The sequence below is a fragment of the Quercus lobata genome, chromosome 10 (assembly GCF_001633185.2).
Source record: "Quercus lobata isolate SW786 chromosome 10, ValleyOak3.0 Primary Assembly, whole genome shotgun sequence".
Taxonomy (NCBI): Eukaryota; Viridiplantae; Streptophyta; class Magnoliopsida; order Fagales; family Fagaceae; genus Quercus; species Quercus lobata.
In genome coordinates this window covers 13,705,308-13,730,878 of record NC_044913.1, presented here as the reverse complement: position 1 = coordinate 13,730,878, position 25,571 = coordinate 13,705,308, and the positions used below count along the sequence as shown (strand labels likewise).

Below are 25,571 nucleotides of genomic sequence, written 5' to 3'. Positions count from 1 at the left end.
ACCGTTGAATCGGACCTGCCCCAACCGATGACCCAACTCGACGGGTCCAACCTGTATTTCAGGTGAGTGTGGGTCAATTTTCCAACAACCCAGCCCGACTCGACCCGTGGACATCCCTAATTAGCCATGAGATCTTCCATGTAAAATAATTTGGGTTTTTATGGGATGTTTAGTAAATCCCAAAATGATAGAAAATTTGATAGAAAATTCAATGAATGAGACCATTTCAACGACAACAAAAAATTTATTTTTTAGTTTAAGTTGACTGGCAGTTCATATGACATAAAAATAATATATTTTTTTGGTTGCTGGCATAAAACTCTCGATAAAAAAAAGAAAGAAAAAAGTAAAAACACAACAAACGGCCTACTGAGCAATTGCAAACCCAAACATAAAACTACAGAAGATAACAGAAAGTTGTTGACAGTAGCCAACTATAAGGAGCCAACATGCTTGACAATCATGAAACCTTTAAATCTTTGATGCAGGATTTCAACTTATGCTCTCTAGGGAGATCTTCCCACCACTTCTTGAATGTGGATTTCTCTAGCAACACATCTCTACTCAACACTCCAAGATTGATCCAATTCTGTACCTGATCTTCTAGTAGCGAAACCTCTTTCTTGATTGGTTCAAACCCTTGGCTGCTAATTTTAATGCGCAGCTCCTCTACCTTCGCCCAAAAGCATGATTCTTCACTGGATTCTGCAGGCAACCCCTCAGCATGCTCGCGCCATCTTTGCGTGAACCTGTAACGTTTTGGCCTGCCCCTTATCATATAAGCTCCCGTGTCTTCATTCTTCAAGTGTCTATAGTAGTTGGCAATATCTAGGGGCTCAACAAGGCGGCGGTATCTTGTTCCAAGCAATACCCAGTCTCCTAGGCCCTCAAATTCATCTGGGAGTTCATACCTTTTTAACATTTCAATGATTTCATCCCATATACCTGCTAGTTCAAGTCTCTTTACATTAGCATCGAAATCCTTGGCGGTTTCTTGAAGCTTGAAGGCATCATAACAACCTAGATCACGATACCCACAATTCAATTGGTAGTCTTCCTCAAGGTATTTCATTGCTTTCTCAATATCTGGCTTCTTGAGATCGATGCTTTTTTTATTTCCAATCTTCCGCTTCTCCAGCTCTCCAGCAGCACAAAGACACAATCTAGCTCTTGTGCTCTAGAACCCATCACACAGGAAATTAGCACAAAGATATAACTAAGAAAATTCTTTGGTGAGCAGTGCTCTAAATTCAACCCATTTTCTTGCATTGAAATACTTTTTTATTCTCTTTGTACAGTCTATTGCAAGTCATGTTTAAAAAACAATTATTTTTTAAAAAGAGATTGAATTCAAGATTTTCAAATTTGTTGAAACAAGCAAAGGAAATAGAACTTACCAAACCAAGGTCATTCAAGGCTGAATTAATTGTAGCAATATCACTACTTGTAGAGTCTGAAGATAATGGAAGCTGTTCCAGTGGCTCCAAGTAAACCTCATTTAGCATTTGGAAGCTTTCTTGCAACTCATTCTCATAGCCAAAATGTTGTTGAAGACTTATCTGGGCAATATCTGTGCATTCTTCTTCATGGCACAACTGAGAGGAGTAAAACAATAGTTGCAAAACAGCATCTGGATTCCTCAAGATAACTAGTTTTCCATTGCCAGTGCAGAAGACATATGTTCCAAAAGGCTTGTAAGGGCTTAATGGAATGAAGTTTGACACAGTTTCCAATAGCAAGTTTGTGTTTCCCATGAGATTGCAGGCAGCATGGCTTACCACAGATGATGCATTCTTCATTACTTTCATGAAAAAATTTGAAGCATCAAAGTTGTCAATGGATGCATGTGCAAGTTTTATGGATTTCGCATTGAGGAATTTGAGAACTTTCTGAAATTCCAATTTAATGGATGAGATTGGAGCAAGCAAGATCCGTGGAACAATGTCATATCTCATGACAAAATGTATGAAGTAGCGAGCCCAGTTCTCACGCCTTAGAGCATGGGAAAATATGTGGTTACCAGTTAGAGGACACCCAAAAGTCACACACAGAGGAGAGGAAGGTGAAATCTTGTAGTTATATTTTGGTTTTAAGTATTCTTCCAAGAACCAAATTGTTGCAAGGTTTGCAATTGAACCACCTGAGGAGTGTCCTGTAAACAATATTTGCTTGTTTTCTTCCACTGCCTTTTGCACCTGAATAATGTAGTAATATTTAGTAACAAGATATCACCTGCATTCCAATTCCATATGACTATGTTTTAATGCTTGCATGGCATCCTTTCTATGATCTCTTTAAATTCTTATTGAAACTAAAGTTCAATATCTAGACCTACAAAAAAGACAATCAAACTACAAAAGTAGGCTTTTAATTTTCTTTCTTCACATTCTATTAGACAGTGCATTCTATTGGCAAACAGAGGGGGCCTTGATTTTTTTTTTTTTTCTAAGTTGAACTATCTTTGATTAGAATGTTTTATTTTTCTTTATTAGAACTCTATTAGACAATTTTACAGCTCACAACCTAGCTAAACATCTTAGACATGTTAGAGGTTTATCGATATGAATGGAGGATATTCTTCCACACATTCATGGTGTTCTTCTAGCTGATTATGGCTAAGTTTCTTTCTTTCAATAGAGTTTCTAGTACTTCTTCTCAAAAAAAAAAAAAAAAGAAAGAAAAAAAAAGTATCTGGTTCAAGTTCACCAACTTATCTTTTATTCTTCTAAAAATGAACCTTATCTATTATTTGGATTTTTTTTTTTTTTTTGAGAAACAATTATTTGGAATAATTTACTTTTTATTACTATAATGAAAAATATGAATTTGGAATGAACTTTGTATTAGTAATTTTGGATCTCAAAAAGTAAGAAAAATATATTTAAATTATATATATAATTTAATTAATATTTAAATATAACAAAAAAAACCCTTTAAAATTTTTGCCTTATACCCCAAAATTTTGTTGAGACAGCCCTTTAAACTAATGTGTCAAATTTATTTTTATTTTTATTTTTAATTCTTTTACAACGATATATACTTTTAAAAAAAATTTTACATAAATCCAATTATATATATATATATATATATATAAAAGAATAACCATTGATACTTTTAAGTTAATCTAAAAAACATCATATAAATATCTTAAAAAAATATTCAAGGGTTTCATATAATATTTTAAAAACTTCAAGTATATTATTATACATCTTATTAGTTTCTTTTACTTTACTTCTAAATAATAATTAAAAAAAAAAACTTGTTTGAAAATCTTAAATTAGTCTTGTAACTTCAGCTATTAATTACTATATGTTGATTATAAGTATTTATATCTCTTTTAGTTGTTTGAAAAATATATTTATAGTTAACTTTGATTATGAGGTAACTTAAACATAGGATGATTATACTATCTTTCAACTCGAACATTAGAAAAAAATAAATTAACACTAAGCATGAAAAATAAAACTATCACTCATATTTTGCATTATTTTCTATGTCAATCAATTTATTTTTTTAATTTTTTTCTTTCATTAATTACATACTTTATTTATGTTAATTAAAAATTTTAATATTAATTTGGTTTTAACCTTTTATTTTATAATCTTGTTCCCTAAACTAAAATCCTATTTATGCTCTGTAAGCTAAAAATTTTTGTTTGGAGGGCCAACTTATGATACTAATTTATTAGCTAATAAAAAATTTCATAAACATGCACAAACACAAATATTTATACACACAACTTAGTATCCTCTATAGTGAATCCTTAAAGTTTTCACTTTTAATAGCATAAAAAAAAAAGATTCAACTAAATTAATGAAGTATTCAAAAACATGAATGATCCAAAACTTTAATAAATATAAAAACACATTTTACAATAAAAAATGAATATGAGGAAAGAAAAAAAAAAACATTCTCTATAACTACTAGTCAAATTGAACAATTTTTTTAGAAACATCATTTAACTAACACAAATATTTGAGGGTTGTCCTATTTTTGTAGGCTAATAATTAAAATATTAAATATTTATATATGGTATAAAAATATTTTTAAAATTTTTGGAGGGCCCACTCATACATGTAGCTCCTCCCTGCAATCATGCAACCACTCCACCAGAGAGTAAAAATATAAATAAATAAATAAATAAAAGGATAACTAGTATTTTTTTTTTCTCTAAATTTCTCAACTGTTCATGTTAAATTTCTACCGGCAAAACAAATACATGGTTACAATCTTAATATATTTAAGGCATAAACAATATGAGCAAGTTATAGAAGAATCCATAGTATGAACAAGAAGTACCCCTAAAAAGAAGAAAAAAAAAAAAAAAAGAGTCCAAGAAAAAGAAGTAGAAGAAGAAGGAAGCAAATAGTACCTCACGATCAAAATCTGGATTCCCCAAGATTTTGTATACAAATCTCTGCAGAAAGGCTTTGTTGACCAAGGCATTTTCATTAACGCCTATACTTCTAAGAGAAGGAAACAATTTTGGAGGATTGATCTCAGTTACCCCAAAAGGTTCTCCATCATACCAACCATTTTCAGACCAACATCCAGAAAAGCTAATGATGATGATAGGATCTGATGAACGACGACTTTCCTCAACATTATATGCCTTCTCTGAAGACTTGCTGTGAGCCTCAACTGCAAGAGAGTAAGCTTCTTTAATTAGCTCTGTATCGATTTCTATGTTTTCTCCAAGATTTAAACTGGCCATTTTTTTCTTTTAATTGTTTCTTTAGCAAGAGAGTAAGCTTTTTGCTTGTTGCTACAAATTGGTTTGTATTTTATACTGCAAATACCCTGTGGTTTTTATGGATGAGTTCTGGGTTAAACAATCATTGACCCAAGACTTCATATTTTATTTTTATTTTTTTGGCTTAATAAATAATGTCATTAATTGACCAAGACTTTGTTGGAAGGTGATTGGGGACTACGGTGGGGTTTGGATACACATTTTGAGTTTTGTGTCTGCGTTTTACGCTTTTTTTTTTTTTTTTTTTTTTTTTTTTTTTTCAAGCCACATTTCAGTGGAACTTGAGCAGTTACAGTTACCGTTTATAAACAGTAGCAAAATTTTTGACTTTTTTATAAACATTGTATCCGTGCACTGTTTATATACTTACAAATTTTACTTTTTAATAATTTTTTCATTAAAAATAGGTTTCATAATATTATTCATATATTTAAAAATTATTTTATTATAATATTTTTAATTTTTAATTTTTAATAAAATAAAATAAGTTTTAACCAAACAGATCCTCCGACGATAACAATCATTGAAAAGTCTCTAAAGTGAAAACTACATTTTTTTTCAATAAAGTTTCTTGGCAAGATCAAGGTTGCTGATTTCACAGCTTCCTCTTTGTCTGGATGCGCACAACTTATGGAACAAGGTTTCCCTTTTTTTTTTTCTTTTCTCCTTTTTAATCGATAGTGCTCGTGAAGTGACTGCTGGGTAACTACGCGTTAGGAATAATTATAATACATTTTTAGATTCCCTCTACTATGGAAAGATGTTAAAACATTCGCACTAGCTTGCTGGAAGGTGATTGGAGACTGGAGCTATAAAAATATACTTAAAGCCTCCAACGAAAAGTCTCTGAAGTGAAAACTGGGAGATACATTTTTTCAATGAAGTTTCTTGGCATCATCAGGGTACCTATTTGTCTGGATGATCAAGGGATTTATGTTTCCCTTTTTTTTTTCTTTCCTACTTTTAATTCTATAGTGCTAGTGAAGTGACTGCTGGGTAACTACGCGTTTGGAATACTTTAATTTTAGTACATTTTTAGATTCCCTCTACTAGAAAGATGTTAAAACCAAAGTAGTTGATACCATGTTAGGCCATATCGGTCCGTATGTACTGTATCAGTATATGTATTGGTATCAAAATATCAACGTTTCGTACCGGTTTAAATATTGGGCGTATCGGCCAATTTTGAGTGTATTGGCTGGTATCAAGCGTACCGACTGGTACGGAAAAAAAGCTTTTTTTTTTTTTTTTTAGTTTTGTAATTTTTGAATTTTTGTAAAGGCGAAATGATAATTTATTTGCATTAACTTATTAGTATTATTTGTTTTTTTAGTATGCAATGAACAATTAAGCTTTATTTATTTTTTTATTTTTTGATACTAAAATCTAAAACCATGAATAATTTATTCTGAATTGAGGTAATGTTTTATGGTAAACTTTTATATTTATTATAATTATATATAAAATAGCGGTAAACCTAAAACGGTACATTGACCGATACCGAAATATATCATTCTACTAGTCAAATCGATACAGCCTCCGATACAAGATTGACTCCCTTAGTTAAAACATTCACACTAGCTTGTCCAAAATTTTATGTTTATTTTCATGTAAGAATTTACTTATTTTATTTTATATAACTATTTTTTCAAAGACACCTACATTAGATTATTTATTTTACACATTTTCATTAAATATTATTTTTTTATCAATTTTTTATTGCTCTTTCAGACAATTTCTCTCTCTCTCTCTCTCTCTCTCTCTCTCTCTCTGTATATGTGAATTAAAAAATATTAAAAAAATAGATATGCATGTGAATAATAATCAAATATATTTACATGGTTACTGTAGCAATAATCTAAATTTAAATGTATTGATATGGGTGATTTTTGAAGTTAAATGTGCAAAATTATAAATTAATTATGTGAGTGCTCTTAACGCTTTAAATGTGCTCTTATCGCTTTAATTGTGGCAATATTATTGTTGTGATCTACATGACCCATTGAGAAAAGAGTAATTTTAATACCACAAAAAAAAAAAAAAAACCACAATTATCCTACGTGGTAGATTGTAATTGGATGTCTATCACTTTCACATGATCTCACCACATTTTTTTCACTACTCACAGTCTGTCACATAGACAAGTGTAGAAAAAAAAAAATTTTATTTTCATCAATTTTTGTTGAGAAAATGTCCCTGCTCTAAAATCTTGTCCGAGTGGGATTGTATTTGTATACCTTGGAAATTTCACTTGAAATAAATAATCCAAGCTTATCTGTCGGAAATGGACAGGTCAGGTTGTAGAAGATCAATTTCGGTGTGATAAAAATGGAAGAATGGCAAAACATAAAATAGATACCAAAAAAAAAAAGGGGGGAGGAAGATTGCTTAGAATTTTTTTTTAGACTCTAGATTACTAAACTTAAAATTTATATATTTGTTATCTTTAGCATAAATTAGATTAACTATCAGGTGGAAGTTTGTACCGTGGCAATAAATTAAATTAGTTAATGCAAGTTTCCATCTCATTGAACATGAGTTTCCATCTCTCTCTCTCTCTCTATATATATATATATATAGAGAGAGAGAGAGAGAGAGAGAGAGTTTTCATGGAACCCAAAAAATAAGCTGTAGAAATTTGGTAAACGAGCATCTTTAGATTCACACTGCTACTTATGGTCTCGGGCTGGACATATGGCCCATGAGCAGAATCTGAAAAGGCCCATTATCTGTATGAGGCTGGACTGGCCTAAAAGCATCCATCAAGCTTCTTTACAAATCATACTCTGTGGGCGCACCAAAGCTTTTGTCATACGATCAGCCAATCAGGTAAAACTAATACCTCTCTTTGCTTGAAAAATGTGAAAATTGTGTACATTTTATATTGTTGGCAAACTAATTAGAAACTAGGGTTTTAGTTTGAGGTAAATATATGGATATAGAAAAAGGGAAAATTGGAGATTTTATTATTGAAGGCTGATAATTAAATTGCCTTTTGGCTATTTTGGTTGCTAAGATTAAAGGTAGAAAAAGGTCTTCTAATTTCAAGCACGTGATTGTATTGATCAATTAAATTCTTTTAAACGTTCTTGAAAAATCTAATTTGGTTGCTAAGATTGTATGCTAATCAAGAAGATGTTGCTGGAGAATGAAGAATGATTCCCAGCAGTTGGGAAACTTTCAATTGTCTTTGTGTTAATTCATCATAAAGAATTATTACACAAAGACTGTGTGAGAGAGAGAGAGAGAGAAGATGAAGCTGATGATGGAGAGTAGAGAGTTAATACTATTTTTTATTTTTCTATTTTTAATAAGAAGAGTGAATGACTTAATTACTAATTTCTAGGGAATAATAATGACATGACCATGACTTTTTTTTCACCCTTAGATCTAATACAAATCAATGGTCCAAAAAAGGTATAACTCTTATGAAGTTACACCTGGTGTAACTTGAACTCATTTATATAAATATATATATATATATATATATATTTTTAGAAAGTTTCAACATATGACGTCCGCTCCTGATGATAGCTCTTTATCACTAGACCAAGACACCAATCAGTTTTTGGTGTAGGCGGGGATTAAACCTTAGATCTCTTATACAACCATCAGAGACTTTACCAGTTAAGCTAATTGGAACCCACTATATATGTGTGTGTGTTCTTGAAAAAGATAACATTGTTTTTGTTATATTTTTCAATACTTATACAACCATGTGGTTAAATTTAATTTGAGACCTAAGTAACTATACATAAGTTTTACTAAAAATGTATCACTAATTTTTCTTAACAAATTTGTCCAAAATAAAGATAGTTATTGTAGTTATTGTAACGGGAATAAACATAAGCCACTTCATGTTGTACTTTCTTTTAGTCGTGGAAATTTGAAACTATGAGGCCATTGGTTTGATTAGCTGTGCACAAATGTAATTGAAGGACATGCACATAGCAGCTGTGTATTGTTTTGTAATGACATATTCTTGTGTCAAACATAATGTTGGATTCATGGCATTGTAGGCATAGCAATTACTTGGAGACGGCTTGTTTTGAACAAAGTAACTCACACAACACCATGTTTGTTTTCTGCAGTGAAAGGTTGGAATTCTAGAGCGTTTTTTAATGCAGTTTGGAGGGGAGTTGTAGCAAAGCTTGATACTGAGATTAGGGACTTTCAGTCTTTCAGAGAATTCCTTGTCACCTGCACCCTTAAGCTCGAGGAACTTGGCATATTTTGCAAACATGTATGTTATACAATTTACTTGGCATACCTTTAATATGTCTGTCTAAGGTTAATTAGTTTTATATATTGTTTTTGTGAGGCACCAATTTTTATTTTTCTTATCAAAGAATTCGATCTTTTAATCTGGTATTCACTTAATTTTGATGAATTTTTGAAACTTTTGACCCCAAATGGAAGGGGCAAAGGAAGATACAGTAGCCACCTCTGCTTCATGAGGCATTGTCCAGCCGATTGTGATTTGGAGGTTTCTTCTTTGCATCTTCACTCTATTTAAGGCAAACTTGATAAGTTAGAGCTAGTAATTTCTGATATTATTAGCTTGTGAATTTTATAGTTGCACACAGATAACATTGGTAGGTGATATTATTAGCATGAGAATCATGTTCAACGATCATGAATCCTTTACATTTTTAATGCAAGATTTCGATTTATGCTCTTCAGGGAGTGTGTTCCACCACTTCATAAAGGTGGATTTCTCCAAAAACACATCTTTACCCAACTCTCCGCCTTTGATCCATTTCTGTACTTGTTCTTCTAGTTTTAAAACCTCTTCCTTGACCTTGACTTGTGCAAACCCTCCTGCATTGCTAGTTTTAATGCGCAGCTCCTCTACCTTGGCCCAAAAGCATGACTCCCAACTAGATCCAGCTGGCATCCTCTTAGCATTCTCAAACCATCTCTGCGTAAACTTGTAGCGTTTTGGCCTGCCCCTATCCATATATGCTCCTGTGTCTTCATTCTTCAAGTGGCGATAGTAGTTGGCAATATCTAAGGGCTCAACAAGGCGTCGGTACCTTGTTCCAAGATCTATCCAATCGCTCTGGCCTTCAAATGCATCTGGAAGTTCATACCTTTTTAAAAATTCGACGATTTCATCCCATATGCCTGCTAATTCAAGTCTCTTCACATTAGCATCGAAATCCTTGGAGGATTCTTGAAGCTTGAAGGCATCATAACAACCTAGGCCACGATACCCACAATTCAATTGGTAGTCTTCTAGTAGGTATTTCATTGCTTTCTCAATGTCTGTCTTCTTGAGATCGATGCTGTCCTTGTTTCCAATCTTCCGCTTCTCTAGCTCTCCGGCAGCACGAAGACACAATCTAGCTCTTGTGCTCTGAACACCTCACAAGGAAAAGCACAAAGAAAAGACAAAGAAAATTCTTTGGTGACCAGTACACACATTTTCTAGCATTGAAATACTTTTAGTCTGTTGCAAGTCTTGTTTAAAGAACAATTATTTTTTTAAAAGAGTTGATTTCAAGATTTTGAAGTTTGTTGAAACAAGCAAAGGAAATAGAAATTACCAAGCCAAGGTCGTTCAAGGCTGCATTAATTATTGCAATATCACTAGTAGATTCTGCAGATAATGGAAGTTGTTCCAGTGGCTCCAAGTAAACCTCATTTAGCATTTGGAAGCTGTCTTGCAATTCACTCTCATAGCCGAAATGTTGTTGAAGAGTTCTCTGGGCAACATCTGTACATTCTTCTTCTTTGCACAACTGAGAGGAGTAAAATAATAGTTGCAAAACAGCATCTGGATTCCTCAAGATAATTAGCTTTCCATTCCCAGTACAGAGGACATAAGTTCCAAAGGGCTTGTATGGGCTTAATGGAATGAAGTTTGTCACAGTTTCCAATAGCAGGTTTGTGTTTCCCATGAGGTTGCAAGCAGCATGGCTTGCCACAGATGATGCATTCTTCATTACTTTCATGTAAAAATTTGAAGCATCGAAGCTGTTAATGGATGCATGTGCAAGATTTATGGATTTTTCATTGAGGAATTGGAGAACTCTCTGAAATTCCAATAGAATGGATGAGACTGGAGCAAGCAAGATCCGTGGAACAATGTCATATCTCATGACAAAATTTATGAAGTAGCGAGCCCAGTTCTCACGCCTAAGAGCATGGGAAAATATGTGGTTACCAGTTAGAGGACAACCAAAAGTCACACATAGAGGTGAGGAAGGTGAAATTTTGTAGTTATCTGATCTCAAGTATTTTTCCAAGAACCAAATTGTTGCAAGGTTGGCAATTGAACCACCTGTGGAGTGTCCTGTAAACAGTATTTGCTTCCTCTCTGTCACTGCCTTTTGCACCTGAATAATGTGTTCATATTTAGTAACAAGATATCTGTGTTCCAATTCCATATATATGAGTATGTTTTAGTGCTTGCATGGGATCCTTTCTATTATGTCCTAAAGTTTGTCGTCTCGTTAATTCTTATTGAAACTATTAAAGTTCCAAGCCAATTCAAGCTGAATCAAAAATGGGTTTTACTGCAATGGCAAGATATGATTGGCACATGGATAAATATAGCTACGTATGCTTGACCAAATATGGAACGTGTTTGTTTTACTAAGAAAAAAAAAAGAGTAATGCTACGTATACAAACTATTTTGTAACATTTTTACAAATTGTTAATGTGACTAACTTCTAATTAGTTTTCATTTAGGCCCACCATTAATATCACTTTTTTATTTACTAATAATCACTCATCACTTCAGCATTTTGTAAAATTCTTTTGTAAAAAAGTTTGTATATTTGACATTACTCAAAAAATATTGAGTCACATGACTCACATCGGTATTCTCAAATAGGTTTGGTATCTTCTCAATTAAGAAGGCTTTGATTGAGAAACAATTATTGAGGATATTAAAGACCTGGCCTATTAACTCTGTTGGAACTGACTTTTTTTTTTCATTTGGGTTTATAGGTGTTGTAAATGAATAAAACGACTCACTGCTCAGCTAGGTTTCCCTCATGTGTTATAATGATATGTGGTTTTTAAGCTAAAAATAATAAATAAAAAAAAATAAAAAAAAAGGCTATTTTGACAACACAATCACAATAATAGTATGTTTGGATTGAGAATGAGGGAGGGGAAATAGAATAGAATTGATTGGAAATTAGCCTATTATTCGGTCAACTCTACTTTACTCTCCCTTACTCCCCCTTCCTCAATCCAAACAGGCCATAAAGGACATGTAAGTCAATAAATATAAATAAGAGTAAAGCACTTGTATTAATTGAAGAATATGGACGCGGTGAGTAATCTCGATCAAAATCCAAGTAATTCCTCAATCAAAAATTGAATACAAATGAGTGATGAAAACTAAGTTACACTACTCATGAAGGGATTAAGCAACACCACTCCTCGGATAAAAACAAAAGTGGAAGTAATTTCAACACAATGCTGGGGTAGTTTACTAGTTTTTCCTACCATGTTGGCATTTTTCGATATATTGAGGTAATTTTTTCCCACTATGCATGGGGAGAGTGGGGTGGATTTTGTTATTTGAAAATATTTTCAAACTCTCCTGATTTGGTCAAAAAAAAAAAAACCCTATATGAAGACTTTAAATATTAAAAAAAAATGGTATATTATCACAAAATCACTTAAACACTCTGTCTTGTTTTCTTTTTTTTCTTTTTCTAAACAATTTCTCCTATAATATATATTTCTTAAGATTTTTTTATCAAAAAAAACAAAAACAAAAACAAGGAAACTCACCTTTTCTTAGTATGAATTTTGAAATGAAAACTAATATAGAAAGGAAAAACACTGGTATGTTTAAGTTAATTTAAAATAAAGGATTTTACTAATGTGTGCCCTAAGAATACACAATAGTATACCATTTTTGGAAAAAGTTTTATCAGAAATTGAAAAAGTTTTGACAATTTTTTCAATTCCCAATAAAATTTTTCCAAAAACGGATTTATTAGTGTATGTCCTAAAGGCATACATTAACCGGACTCTAAAATAAAAACATCATATAATCTCTTTGCCCAAAAAAAAAAAAAAAATTCAAAGCTTGCATAGAGCATTTTAATTTTTTTTTTAGTAAATTATTATACTTTAAATACTTCTTATTAACTTATTTTTTATTTATCAAAATAATTTTTTGAATATTTTAAAATTAATATTTTAACTTCATCTATTAATGACAACTAATCGCAAGCCCATGCGATGCATGAGAAAATGACAAAATGTAATATAATTATTTTATAAGAATATAATGTAAAATTTGTAGGATGTGTTATTTAAAAGTATTTTCTATTTTTATAAGTTTTATGTAGTGGAACATATTTATGGACAAAGTTTAGCTACAAAATTAGTTGTAGCTTTAGTCTACAACCTTACTCAATATCTTTTTATTGAAAGTAAATTTTGACAAATTTACCATTCGATTACATCTTCTTCTTATATACTACATGCTAGTAAAATTTATAGAAAATTGAAGATCAATAGATATGTCATTAATAAATTGTTTAAATTGCAAGTTTTTGTAATTTGAAATTATGTATAAAATATAAGCTTATAGATCATATAGTAAATAATATCTGATTTACACAAAATTTTGATATATGTATTAAGAGTGTAAAGACATGCAATTCAACGGTTAGATTTTCAAAATATGTAATAATATTTATTTTATTGAGTAAGGTTATAGTCTAAGGTTACAATCAATTTTGTAGCTAAACTTTGTCCTAATGTATATTGTATTCAACAACAATACATAGTTATATGTGTGTGTGTTTGTGTGTGTGTGTGTGTGAAAAATGTAATTTAATATAAATATTTAAATTATTATATAATTATAATCTTGTTTTATATAAATGAATAATATGTTATTAAAGGAACTCTTCTCTTTTTTAAAATATACCATAATTGGTTGACTAATTTGAATATATTCAAGAATGTTTTTTTTTTTTTAATGTACACTCCTATTCTATGGGATACATGTAACATGTTACATTAAATTTAAATTATTATATAAGTTTAGAATTGTAGTATTTTTTTTTTTCTTTCGAAATACAAGTATAATGCCTATCTTGGGGATGACCCCAGGAAGGGGGCAAGATGTTTCATGCCCAAGATTTCATGGATATTATAAGACTTTAGAACCACTTAGCCAACCTCTTAAGGTTGCCTATATTATTTAAATTTGAATTTTAATATAATCTTTTGAATATTTATCGTTTTATCATTTTTTTAGAGCTCATATCTCTAATTTCTAATACCTTTTTTTTTGAATTTTTTAGCCCAAAACTATAAAGTTTGGTCCAAATTGAATAAAATTTCATACTTTTCAACCCAAAAATTAAGGGAAAAAAAAATTTTGAGCCCAAAACTAAAAAGGCAACCCACAAAAGAATCAATTTAAGGCAGAGTTAGTTTGAAATAGACCGAATAGACGAAAGAGGACCAAAATGGATCGAGTGGATTGAATTAGACAGAACTGGACCGTATTGACCTAACTAGATAGAAGTGGACCGAATTGGACCAAAATGGACAGAATAAGACTGAAATGGACTGAACGGACATAACTGGATGGAAGTAGACCGAATTGGACTTAAATGGGCAAAAGTAGACCAAAATGCTATGTTATTGTAACTCAAAAATAGCGTAGCAACAATACACTAAATTTCATCTTTTAGATATTATATAGATATAGATTTGTACTAATTAACTATAGTATCACAAAAAAATAATTAGGAAGTTGTTTATTATGTTATTGATGTAAAAAACTAACCAATCATGTCATTTTGTAAATTTTTTGGTTAGTAAAAGATATCATTTAAATGTTCTTTTTATATTAAAAATTAAATGAAAACATTCCTAAGATGCATTATTTAAAATATCGTATTGTTTTTTTTTTTTTTTATTAATATTAATTAAAAAAATGCTTAATTGACTTTATGTACTAATAGTTTTTGACAAAATAATGAACTCATTTAGTTATTTGCTAATGGATCTTACAATTGAAATGGACTAAAGTGGACGAATAGATTGAAGTTAACCAAAATGCTACCCTGATATGGCTCAATAGGAACGTAACAACAATAAATGTTATATTTCAATTTTTAAATATTATATATATTGATTATTTTTATTTATATATCTTACTTATTTGAAATATATGCTTATAGTCATCTTAAATTATGAAATACCTTCTAAAAAAAATAAAGTACTTTAACGTGACAAGGTATATACTATATCTCAACTCTAACATTAGACACAAAGATAAATTGACACCAAGTATAAAAAGGACAAAGTTTAACTACAAAATTGATTATAGTCTAATACTACAACCTTACTCAATATCTTTTTATTGGAGATGAATTTTAACAAATTTATCATTAGATTACATTTTCTTCTTATATCCTCCATGTTTGCAAAATTTCTAGAAAATTAAAAATCAATAGTTATGTCATCAATAAATTATTTAAATTATAATTTTTTTAATTGAAAATTATGCATAAAATATAATCTTATAGATCATATAGTAAATAACATCCGATTGTCACAAAATTTGACATATGTATTAAGAGCGTAAAGAACATGCAAACTAACGGTTAGATTTTCAAAATATGTAGCAATATTAATGATATTGAGTAAAATTGTAACCTTATACTACAATTAATTTTGCGTAGCTAAACTTTGTTCAAAAATAAACTATCACTTGTATAAACACTATACTTTTTATGTTAATCAATTTTTAAAAATAATTAATTAAGTACTTTTTACTCATATTAATTAATAATTTTTAAAATTAATTTGGCTTCAACCTTTCTTTTAATCTCTCTCCGGCACTTAAATTCAAGCCTACTGCTACCAGGTAAACCATTCTTCCAGACAAAAACTAGGATAAATACTGAAATTTTCAATTTCTAAACATTTCTTAATATATTTCTACCGAACTTTTACATCACAGATACATGGTTAAATTCTTAATATATTTAATTATGGTGTAAACAATGTTAGCAAATCATAGATGAATCCATCGTAGGAACAAGCAAGTGATCAGGGAAAAAAAAAATACAAATAGTACCTTGTTTTTGAAATCTGAATTCGTCAAGACTTTGTCATCAAATCTCTGCAGAAAGGCTTTGTTGACCTTGGCATGTTCATCGATACCTATACTTCTAAGAGAAGGAAACAACTCAAGATTGATCTTGGTTTCTCCAAAAGATTCTCCGGCATACCAATCATTTACAGACCAATTCCCAGGAAAGCCAAAGATGACAAGATCTGGTGAACCACGAATGTTCTGCAAAATATAGGGCTTATCTGCAGAATTGTGAGCCCCCACTGCAAGAGAACAAGCTTTGTTGACTATATCTGGGTTGATTTTTATGTTCTCTCCAAGGTTTAAAATGGCCATCCCTTTTGGCTCAGAAGCTTTTGTTTGTTGATCTTGTTCAAACCTGCGCTTGAAGAAGTGAATCAGTTTGATTTTATAGCACATACAGTTTGGTTTTATTGGGTTTTTTCTTGGAGATCATAACGTGCTAGTGGGTTGGTAGTGACCGCTTTTGGTATTAAACACTAAACAATCATCCACCAAGACTTCCAACTTTTGTTTTTCTGTTCTGAAAAAGCTGTGTAATTGACCAAAGACTTTGTTGTTAAGATGAAAGTTATTGGAGACTAGGGATATGGAAATATTATTAACCCTCCAATCAAAAAGCCTCAGCATGAGTGATGATTGGGGTAAAGCATATTTCTCCTAGGAAGTTTCTTGGTTTTTGATCAAGAATAAAAATTCCACAGTTCCCACTTGTCTTGATAAGCTTTTTAATTTATTCCTTTTTCTTTTGTGTTTGTAAAGGGGACCATTAGGTAACTACACGTTTGGGAATACGTTTTTGTAAAGGGGACCATTTGGGTATTGAGATTGCACCTGTTCCTGCAGTAGGACCAAGCGAAACCATCAGGAATGGACGATGGCACCTACCGGGTAACCAGGCCGTAGAAGATCTATTTGTAAAGGGGTCCATTAGGGTATTGAGATTGCACCTGTTCCTGCAGTAGGACCAAGCGAAACCATCAGGAATGGACGATGGCACCTACCAGGTAACCAGGGCGTAGAAGATGTATTTAGAGCTTTAGCATTTTGAAAAAAGTTTTCTCGATAATTGAAAAAGTAATGACAATTTTTTCAATTCCCGAAAAAATGTTTCTAAAAATAGAAAGTTTAATGTATGCCTTAAGGGCACACATTAATCGGACTCTTTTAGTAATTAACAATTGGACAAAATTTAGTTACAAAATTGATTGTAATCTTAGGCTACAAACTCATTCAATAAAATAAATATTATTATATATTTTGAAAATCTAACCGTTGAATTACATGTTCTTTACATTCTTAATACACATGTCAATTTTTGTGTCAATCAGATATTATTTACTATATAATCTATAATCTATAATCTTATATTTTATGCATAATTTTAAATTACAAAAACTTACAATTTAAAAATTTATTGATGACATAGCTATTGATTTTTAATTTTCTTGAAATTTTGCAAACATGGAGGATATAAGAAGAAGATGTAATCCAATGGTGGATTTGTCAAAATTCACCTCCAATAAAAAGATATTGAGTGAGTTTGTAGCCTAAGGTTACAATCAATTTTGTAACTAAACTTTGTCCTTAACAATTAGTATTAGATTAACTATTGTTTATATTAAAAAAAGTATTAGATTAACAATCTAATGGAAGTTTAGTTTGTATAGTTTGCATTCATATCCACTTATGCAAAAATTCATGTCTATTTTAACCAGAAAAACAAAACTTACTATTTCTGTTTTATATATACACTTTTCAAAAGAATCAAAACACACCACATTCTATTATCCATTTTACAATATATTTCATTTAAATATCAATTTTTCTTTTTTTTTAATTGTTTCTATTTTTTCATAGATAATCGTCACTGTCCACTCTCTTCTTTTATGTTTGAAATATATAAAGAAATAATAAAAAAATTAAATGTAAAATGAATAGTGTGAGATAAATTTACATATTACTATAACAATTATATATTTTTAAGCAACTTCATATAACCTGATGCGGGTGTGTTTTGCACTTAAATGTAGCTAAAATTTGATACTTTTTTAACCAGTATTTTCATTGAATTAATGCGAATATAAAGGGCCTGTTTAGTACGTATATTTAAATAACAATTTTTAATTTTTTTAAAAATACATATAGATGAAAAAGTGTATAAAAATATATATAATATTATTTAAAAACAGAAAACATTTATGTGAACTCGCATGTACCAAACAAGGCCAAAGTTTTCCGACATTGAGTACAACTTTCCTGGATCCCACAAAACGAAAGTGACAGGAAAATTGGACAATTTAGTAAACACCCAAAAGATTCTTTTCCAAGTTGGCATATAAAATTGATTTCAATTTCTGGGGTCGGAATGGAAGCATATAAAAAATGATCACTTCTTCTCCAAAAATATAAAATAATGTTCACACTGCTACTATGGTTTCGGGCTGGATAAATGCCCCATAACCCAAATCCGGAAAGGCCCAAAAGTACCTTTGCTTCCTTACAAATAATACTAATCGTAGCATCAGCATTGTGTGCAGTGCCTCCAAGATCAACGGTCATCCTCTGTTGGCGCGCACCAATCAGGTAAAACCTCTATGAACTCTGATTCTCTCTTTGCTTGTAAAATGTGGAAACTTATGTATGTTTTTACTTTTTGTTTTTCATTATCTGTGGCTCTAAAGACTGTAACCCAAGTACCCAACACTCACAATAGATATAAAAATAAAAAATAAAATAAAATAAAAAACAAACAAACAAACAAAAGTTAATGATTTTATTATTGAATGTTGTTCATTTAATTGGCTTTTGGCAGTTTTTTGGTTGCTAAGAAAAGGTAGGAAAATAAAATGGAAAGATGAAAGTTAGATACAGTAGGAATTGCATTTTAGGTTGCCTAATTAAATTTAAACATGGGTTACATTGACCACCTAAAGACATGGTTGAATTTAATTGTTCTTGAGAAAGATAACATTGTTTTTGTTACACTGGTCGATACAACCATGCGGTTGAATTCAATTTGGGACCTAAGGAATTTGTACATAAGTTTTACCCAAAAGGGTACCTGTGCTGTTTGAGCCTAGACAGCAATTTTCCTCAACAAATTTGTCTAAAACAAATTCGAGTTAAGCCTCTTGTTTAGCACAACATGTACTTTCTTTTATTAGCTCTGCTTCGCAAATGCAAATGGACATGTTAGCACTTTAGCAGCTACGTGTATTGTTACGATATATTCTTGTGTCAAATGTAAGCATTTGTAGGCATGGCAGTGGCTTAGAGACAGCTTGTTTTGAACAAAGTAACAAGCGTGACACCCGGACCCTTAAGCTCAAGGGACTTGGCATACCTTGGAAACATGTATGTTATCCAATTTACCAGGATCTTAATATTTCTGTCTAAGGTTAAGTTTTATATTGTTTATTGTGCTATGAGACACTAGTTCCTGCTGATACTAGGTCTTTAACTTGGCAGTTCCCATAATTTTGACGAATTCAGTTTTTTTGTTTTGGGATTTTTTTTTTTTGGGGGGGGGGGGGGGGTGGGGGGGGGTGTTAAGGAAGAGGAAGGGGAGATTCACATTAGTCATCTCTGCTTCATGGGGTGTAGTCCAGCCATTTGTGATTTGAATTTTCTTCTTTGCATATTCACTCTATTAAGTGAAAACTTGATTAATTAAAGCTTGAGTAATTTATGATATTATTAGCTGGAAAATTTTATAGTTGCCCACTGATAACATATTTAGGTAACACACAATGGTGAAAAATGGAGTTGATTATAATGCAAGCAAATCTTTTTGAAGTGTGAACTTCAATAACACTAATTATTCAATATTGTTCTGACGGCAGTGACTCAAGTTATGCTGGAACTAACATAGACAGCCTGGAAATTTTTGGCCTAAAACAACTAACAAATTTTTCCATGTTTTAGAGAAAGTTGATATTGAAATGTACACGCAAATATAGGCTAAGACGATGGAGGCCTCCAGCTGAGCCATTAAAATCTGCTTATCTATCAGATTTCAACTTTTCATGACAGTTCCACTTGGATGCATGTGACCGTCCTCCAAATGTGAGTGGTTCTTACTTCTACCAAGGATGACTACAGAAATGCTGCATTCTGATGCATTGTAATTGTTCGTCTTTCTATTAACCTTCTTTTAAATTCCAATACAATTAGTTTAAGTAAGTTAGCTGATGGCCTCTTGATTTTGATTTGTCATTACTTTTTGTGGTTGACAACAGAACTGCCATTGTTTCTTGATTAGAGTTGAATTCAATGTATAACTAGAAGCAAGAAAATCATTCAGTCCTGCCTACCAAGCAACCTTATTTGTTGTCCTGTCTTCCTTTCCATAGAACCGAACATGACTGTTGGAATGCCACTTTGTAAATAAGTGTATGGGATTGGCAGATGCAAGTGGAATAATTGTTTCCCAGCTTGACTGCCCAGGCAGTTGATCTAATTATACTGTTACAGTGGCTTCTGCTACACTGGTCTATATATTGGATTAGAAATTACTTGGAAGGGAAATAAAGGAAAAGAGCCACTTACAGGCTCAGCATTTCACCTGTTAGGCCATCTGAAGGTATTTATAACTCTACTAGCTTGCGTGCTGAAGACTAGGTCAAGCACATTCCTTTTTCCCTAGTTTCACATTCTTCACACATCACACGCATATACACACACAACAGAAATGATTTTGCCTACTGACACTATTCAAAAAACTCTAGAATGTTGATTGCATTCAAGGTTTGCTTATAGTTACACGATTTTTTTGAAACGGGGTGGGGGGCCTTAAAGCATCTGGGGTTGTTGAGTCTTCAACAAGAAAAAATGATCTGGATCCAGAACAGTTGGTGACTACTTATGACTGAGTAAGAAGTCCTGAATTAGAACAGTCAAATCCCTTTTTGTGGGGGATATATATTTGAAGAAATTGAAGATGCTATAAATTCCATCTACTGTAAGTATATGTATTGTATGTGTTAGTGACCACTTAATGCAAAATGGCTGAAAATAATAGCCATTTCTGGATGTACCCTCTCAAAATCCAGTTTGGCAGGACTAACAGTGGGGCTTATGTATATAAACCTAGAAATTAGTTTAGCAGGAAATTTGTGTATTTAATTGAGACTAGAGGAATGTTACATATTTCCATATGCAGATGCAACTTTCATATGTTACGCTCCATGTTGGGCAAGGGAGGGGTTGCATTTGGGACATCATGCTCATGAGGACCTCAATGTAGCACGTGTTCTTTAGACTCGCATACTTTCATCTCCTAGAACTTATCATTTCAGATCTTTCAATTTTTTCTTTTTTCATGTTTTCCCAGTACGTAGGGCTTTCAGCTTCTATGACTGACCAAGATCCATTATTTATAATTTCTAAAATTTAGAGAGAGAAAGAGAGAGAGGAAAAAAAAAAGTTCTACTAATATGAGATAATGAAATTTTTGCTTGTGCCCAATGGACTAATGGTCAGGCAAGTGACATGACAGATTTAGTTCTACAGTCTACTTTTCATGTGGCAGCTGACTCCATATCAAAGTTTCATCCAGTTGTGTTTTTCCATAATCAAATTTCTGCATAGTCTTAGTTAATCCTCCTCAGAAGTCATCGTCAGATTCAGATGTGCTAGACATATCTGACATGAAATGTGAGTGGAAGTTTGTGAAGCTCGCTAGAGTTTTCATTGATGGTGAAAGTGGTGGCGATGATCCCAGAGGTGGTGTAACATTCTTCTTCTGTAGCTTTCGAGAAATGTCTAAACAAACTTGACCAACCATGTCAAGGAAGTCCTTGACTATAAGAAACAGTTGAAGTGGGGGTGCCCCTTTGTCTTTGGGAGCTCCTGCTTGGTAGTATTGAGTTGTTCTTTTAACAAGCTCCATAACTCTTGCTTGCTCCTCTCTCACCACCTTAAGTTCCTCTTCACTTTCCTCCAGAAATCCTTTCATTTCCCTCATGAACCCACCTCTTTCATCATTGCCACAGTGTCTCATAAGCTGCCGAATTTCTGTGACACGGACGCAAAGAGTGGAGCACATATTGTTAAAATTGTCATATTCTATGTTGGCTGCTTTCTTTACATTAGATAATTCAGTATTAAGGCCTTCCAACACTGGTAAACCAAGCATTAGATACTCTTTGTCTTTCTCTTCTGCTGTAAGGCTATCCGAGTTTTCTGTGCTTATACTTTGGCCAATCCTTCTGCCAAGGCTGTGGTTCTGACTGATCAGATGATGTCTACCCTCTGATCGAGCTACTTGTTCCACAACAAAGTGAAGTAGAGTAGTCTTTCCATCTGTGCTTTTCACATCAGAGAGCTTCTGAAGAGCAGTAAGGTTGAAACCTTGCGCATTGCCTCTGGCAGTTCCAGCATTCATACGATTGCCAGCCTTGAGAATGGCCTCAAGAAGTTTTAAGAAAAGCCCACGGGATTTTAGCTCCTTGCACCCTAATTCTAGTGCTTGCAAGGACTCCTTAAGGTGAAGGAGATCAGGATCATAGTTTGTTCTGAAAAGCATTGCATTGAAACGAGTGAATGCTGAGGGAACAGCTTTCAATATGTGGTAGAGGAAAGATTCAGCATCTGCAAGTTTAGTTGGGTTGCCATTGAATTGGAGGATTTTAGCCTCTTCCTCTTGGGTTGGGGCCATTTTGGTAAGCTTCTCGAGGGTATCAGTACCGAGTCCCTGGCCTTCAAAGAGGGCATCCAGAATTTCCTTGCGAGAGATTATAAGAGATTTTAGGACAATTGCTATGTTCTGTGATTTTCGTGGTTCCAAGATAAAAATTTGAGCTGGTGGGGCAGTGTTGAACTTGCTTGAAGTTGACAGGATGTTGTCTTTTTCATGGGATTTGATGTTGGTATTAGCACATCCAAAGAGAGTCTCCATAAGATCATCATCGAACCTGAACAGCACATAAAAATTAGTTAACAGACACAGACATGGCAATGCATTGGAGGATAGCTATAATGTAAGAAATGACAAATATTGTGGCACAAAATACCGGAAAGATCCATCTACAATCTCATCCCAGACCATTGAATGATCAGCAGTAGCTACAACTTTATCCCAGTGCAGTGGCTTCAGCTTCATTTGGCCAGCACCAGTCCCTTTCAAGCTCTCCCCCATTGAAACCTCTTCCCTGCTCTTGTTGTTTGATTTTGTTCTTGGTGCTGGTGGAGGTTTTAATGATGACACCAGGCTCCCTGCCTTAGGAGGTGGCGGTGGTGGTGCTGGACTTATCTTAGCAGGAATAAATGGTGGTGGTGGAGGAGGAGGAGGAGGAGGAGGAACTGGAATCTCTTTTGCTGGAGGTGGTGGTGGTGCTTCAACTTGCTTCTCCAAAATCATTGATGGAGATGGTGGCTGAGATACTAGTGGCAGAGTTGGCCTTAGTGGCAATGGATTTGGGACTTGGAATGTTGGTTTCACTTTTTTAAGATGATTTGCACCAGAATGCTCACATCGCAATGGAACTTCCTGGGGCTTAGATTTTCTTGGTCTCTCAAGTGTGACATCCATCTTCTTTTCTTCTTCATCTTCATAACTGGGATTAAACATAACCTTTGGAAAAGAATGTTTAAGTTCTCCACCTTCTAGTTTCCTCAAATAAAGAACATCCATCCCATTTTCATCAACAATCAATCCTTTCACATTTCCTCCAAGTTTCATTACCTCTTCATGAGTCACTACAACTTCTTCTCGACGAAAGCTTTTGTTCACTTTGTTTTTCTTTTGGCAGCGAGAAATTAATAGTTTTTTATAGAAGAAAAAGATAATCCCAGCAACAACTAGGGTAGCTGCAGCTGTGGCAGCAACGGCCTTCACAACTGTGTTAATTGGTGGTGGTGACATTGTTAAAATGTATGCTGGAGAGATTGCAGGATCGTTTGGAGATTATGTTATTGGACTCAAATGTGAAGAACCATTTGTAAAAGAAAGACTCTGAGAACTGAAAGAAGTTCTTGTTTTGATTGTTTGTGTTATGGGGCTAACATGTGAATAAATTCTTGAAACATTGTGTGTTTAGTGCTGGTTGCTGAGTACTGACAGTTTCAATGAAGGTAGTTGTTGCTGGTTGGAATTATTTACTCTTCATAAGCTTTTGTCTAATGAAATGAACATATTGTACTTTGTTGCAACGTTGTGAATTCCAACTGCAGCCGAATGGAACGTATACTAATTAGTCTATTATTTGTAGATATACAATAATATGTACATATTATCTGCTGGGTTTGACAGTTTAGCCGTCCTGCCTCATTCCATTGTTATTGACAAATAATACATAAACTTGGTATTATTCTATTTGGGCATATAATAATGCTATACTTATCCTTTCTTGTTCCTTGATTTTAATCTTAATGGTGTTGTCTTGTATACAAATATTGATGATCCAGCTGTTAGATTAGAATTTGTTGGCATTATGTAGATATGGATGTCAATTATTTTCAAACCAGTGCTGAGTTAATGGTTGGTATGAATATGGGTATATATGTTAGTATCTTTCTTTGATTGTTGGATTATGATCGTAAGTTCATAACTTGGATTACAATGTCCTATACGTTAAACACAAAGTCAAGTGTACAATGATCAAGAAAAGCTTAGAAGGTCACCCACTTTGGACTATCTGCAAGTTGCCAAATAGCAGAAATAAACCATATCTTGGCTATTGGACACCAATAACTTTAAAATATACTAGCCTCATCGCAATGTAATGAGACTTTTTTTTTCTTTTTTAGAGTTTAATCTAATTTTTCAATTTGAATTTATCTATTGTTAGATACCAATAACTTTAAAATATATTAGCCTCATCGCACGCAGTCCACACTTGCGATGAGACTTTTTTTTTTTTCTTTTTTTCTTTTTTTTTAGAGTTTAATGTAATTTTTCAATTTGAATTTATCTACTGGTAGTGAGGTTATACAAGAATAGATTTTTAAGAAACTAAAATTTAGGATTTGAAATAAAGTAAACTATTGGGCTTAGTGTGTGCTAATTTTTAAGAAAAAAATGTATTAAACCTGCGTGAGATATATTTAAATGGAGAGCATGTTAATTTTTAGGAAAAAAGTTTCTCTGGTAGTTTTTTTTTTTTTTTTAATTTTTTTGAATTATAATTTTAACCCTATTTTTTATTTTTGAAAAATAAGGATTATCTAATTAGATTAGGAGTATTTTTTACATTTTTTGAAGCTATAATTAACTTTTTGAATCCTTTTAATATATAAAGATACATATTAAAAGTCTTGGATTTTCATTGCATGTTAATGAGAAATGAACCACATACCGAAATCTTTTACCACTTATCAGCATATCTTGTTTGTTTATTATTATTATTATTTTTTTTTTTTTTTTTGCCTGGCCAAAAGTCTTATAATTCATTTCTAGGATGCACAGACATGGGTCTAGGTACGAAATAGCAATACAAGCAATTTAAAAAAAATTATAACATGACACAGTAAATAGGTAAATTAGACACTGTTACAACATGGGTACAACATCCCAAATGAAGTGTTCATACTTCCTAGGTTCATTTGGCAACTCTTGGTGTTTCTATCAAAGACATCTAAGGTTCAAATCATCTTTCTTCCATTATTGTAACTATTGAATTATATATAAAGATTTTTTGTGCCTATGGTATGTTTGTGTCACAGACTGGTTACTCAAGAACTGTTCCATATGAGAGAAGTGTGGTTTCATTGGACAAAAA

At 32.4% G+C, this 25,571-nt stretch overlaps 3 protein-coding genes and 1 long non-coding RNA gene across 4 annotated transcripts; 1 reads left to right on the top strand and 3 right to left on the bottom strand.

Moving 5' to 3' along the window:
- Positions 1–347: 347 nt before the first annotated feature.
- On the bottom strand, positions 348–4,848 carry LOC115963414 (protein EDS1L-like). The gene is made up of 3 exons (XM_031082409.1): positions 4,373–4,848; positions 1,398–2,195; positions 348–1,177 (listed from the first exon to the last, which is right to left on the bottom strand). The coding sequence occupies exons 1-3, from the start codon at positions 4,712–4,714 to the stop codon at positions 461–463; spliced, it is 1,857 nt and encodes a 618-aa protein (XP_030938269.1). The 5' UTR covers positions 4,715–4,848; the 3' UTR covers positions 348–460.
- A 4,436-nt stretch (positions 4,849–9,284) lies between these two features.
- On the bottom strand, positions 9,285–16,549 carry LOC115963413 (protein EDS1B-like). The gene is made up of 3 exons (XM_031082408.1): positions 15,832–16,549; positions 10,303–11,094; positions 9,285–10,112 (listed from the first exon to the last, which is right to left on the bottom strand). Exons 1-3 carry the CDS (start codon positions 16,246–16,248, stop codon positions 9,387–9,389), a joined length of 1,935 nt encoding a protein of 644 aa, XP_030938268.1. The 5' UTR covers positions 16,249–16,549; the 3' UTR covers positions 9,285–9,386.
- Positions 16,550–18,281: 1,732 nt separating this feature from the next.
- On the top strand, positions 18,282–20,030 carry LOC115963903. Its single transcript, XR_004085959.1, has 2 exons — positions 18,282–18,435; positions 19,777–20,030. It is a non-coding gene; the product is annotated as an uncharacterized LOC115963903 (long non-coding RNA).
- A 1,235-nt stretch (positions 20,031–21,265) lies between these two features.
- Positions 21,266–23,966, bottom strand: LOC115963900 (formin-like protein 8). The gene is made up of 2 exons (XM_031083135.1): positions 22,866–23,966; positions 21,266–22,766 (listed from the first exon to the last, which is right to left on the bottom strand). Exons 1-2 carry the CDS (start codon positions 23,714–23,716, stop codon positions 21,458–21,460), a joined length of 2,160 nt encoding a protein of 719 aa, XP_030938995.1. The 5' UTR covers positions 23,717–23,966; the 3' UTR covers positions 21,266–21,457.
- Between the last annotated feature and the right edge of the window lie 1,605 nt (positions 23,967–25,571).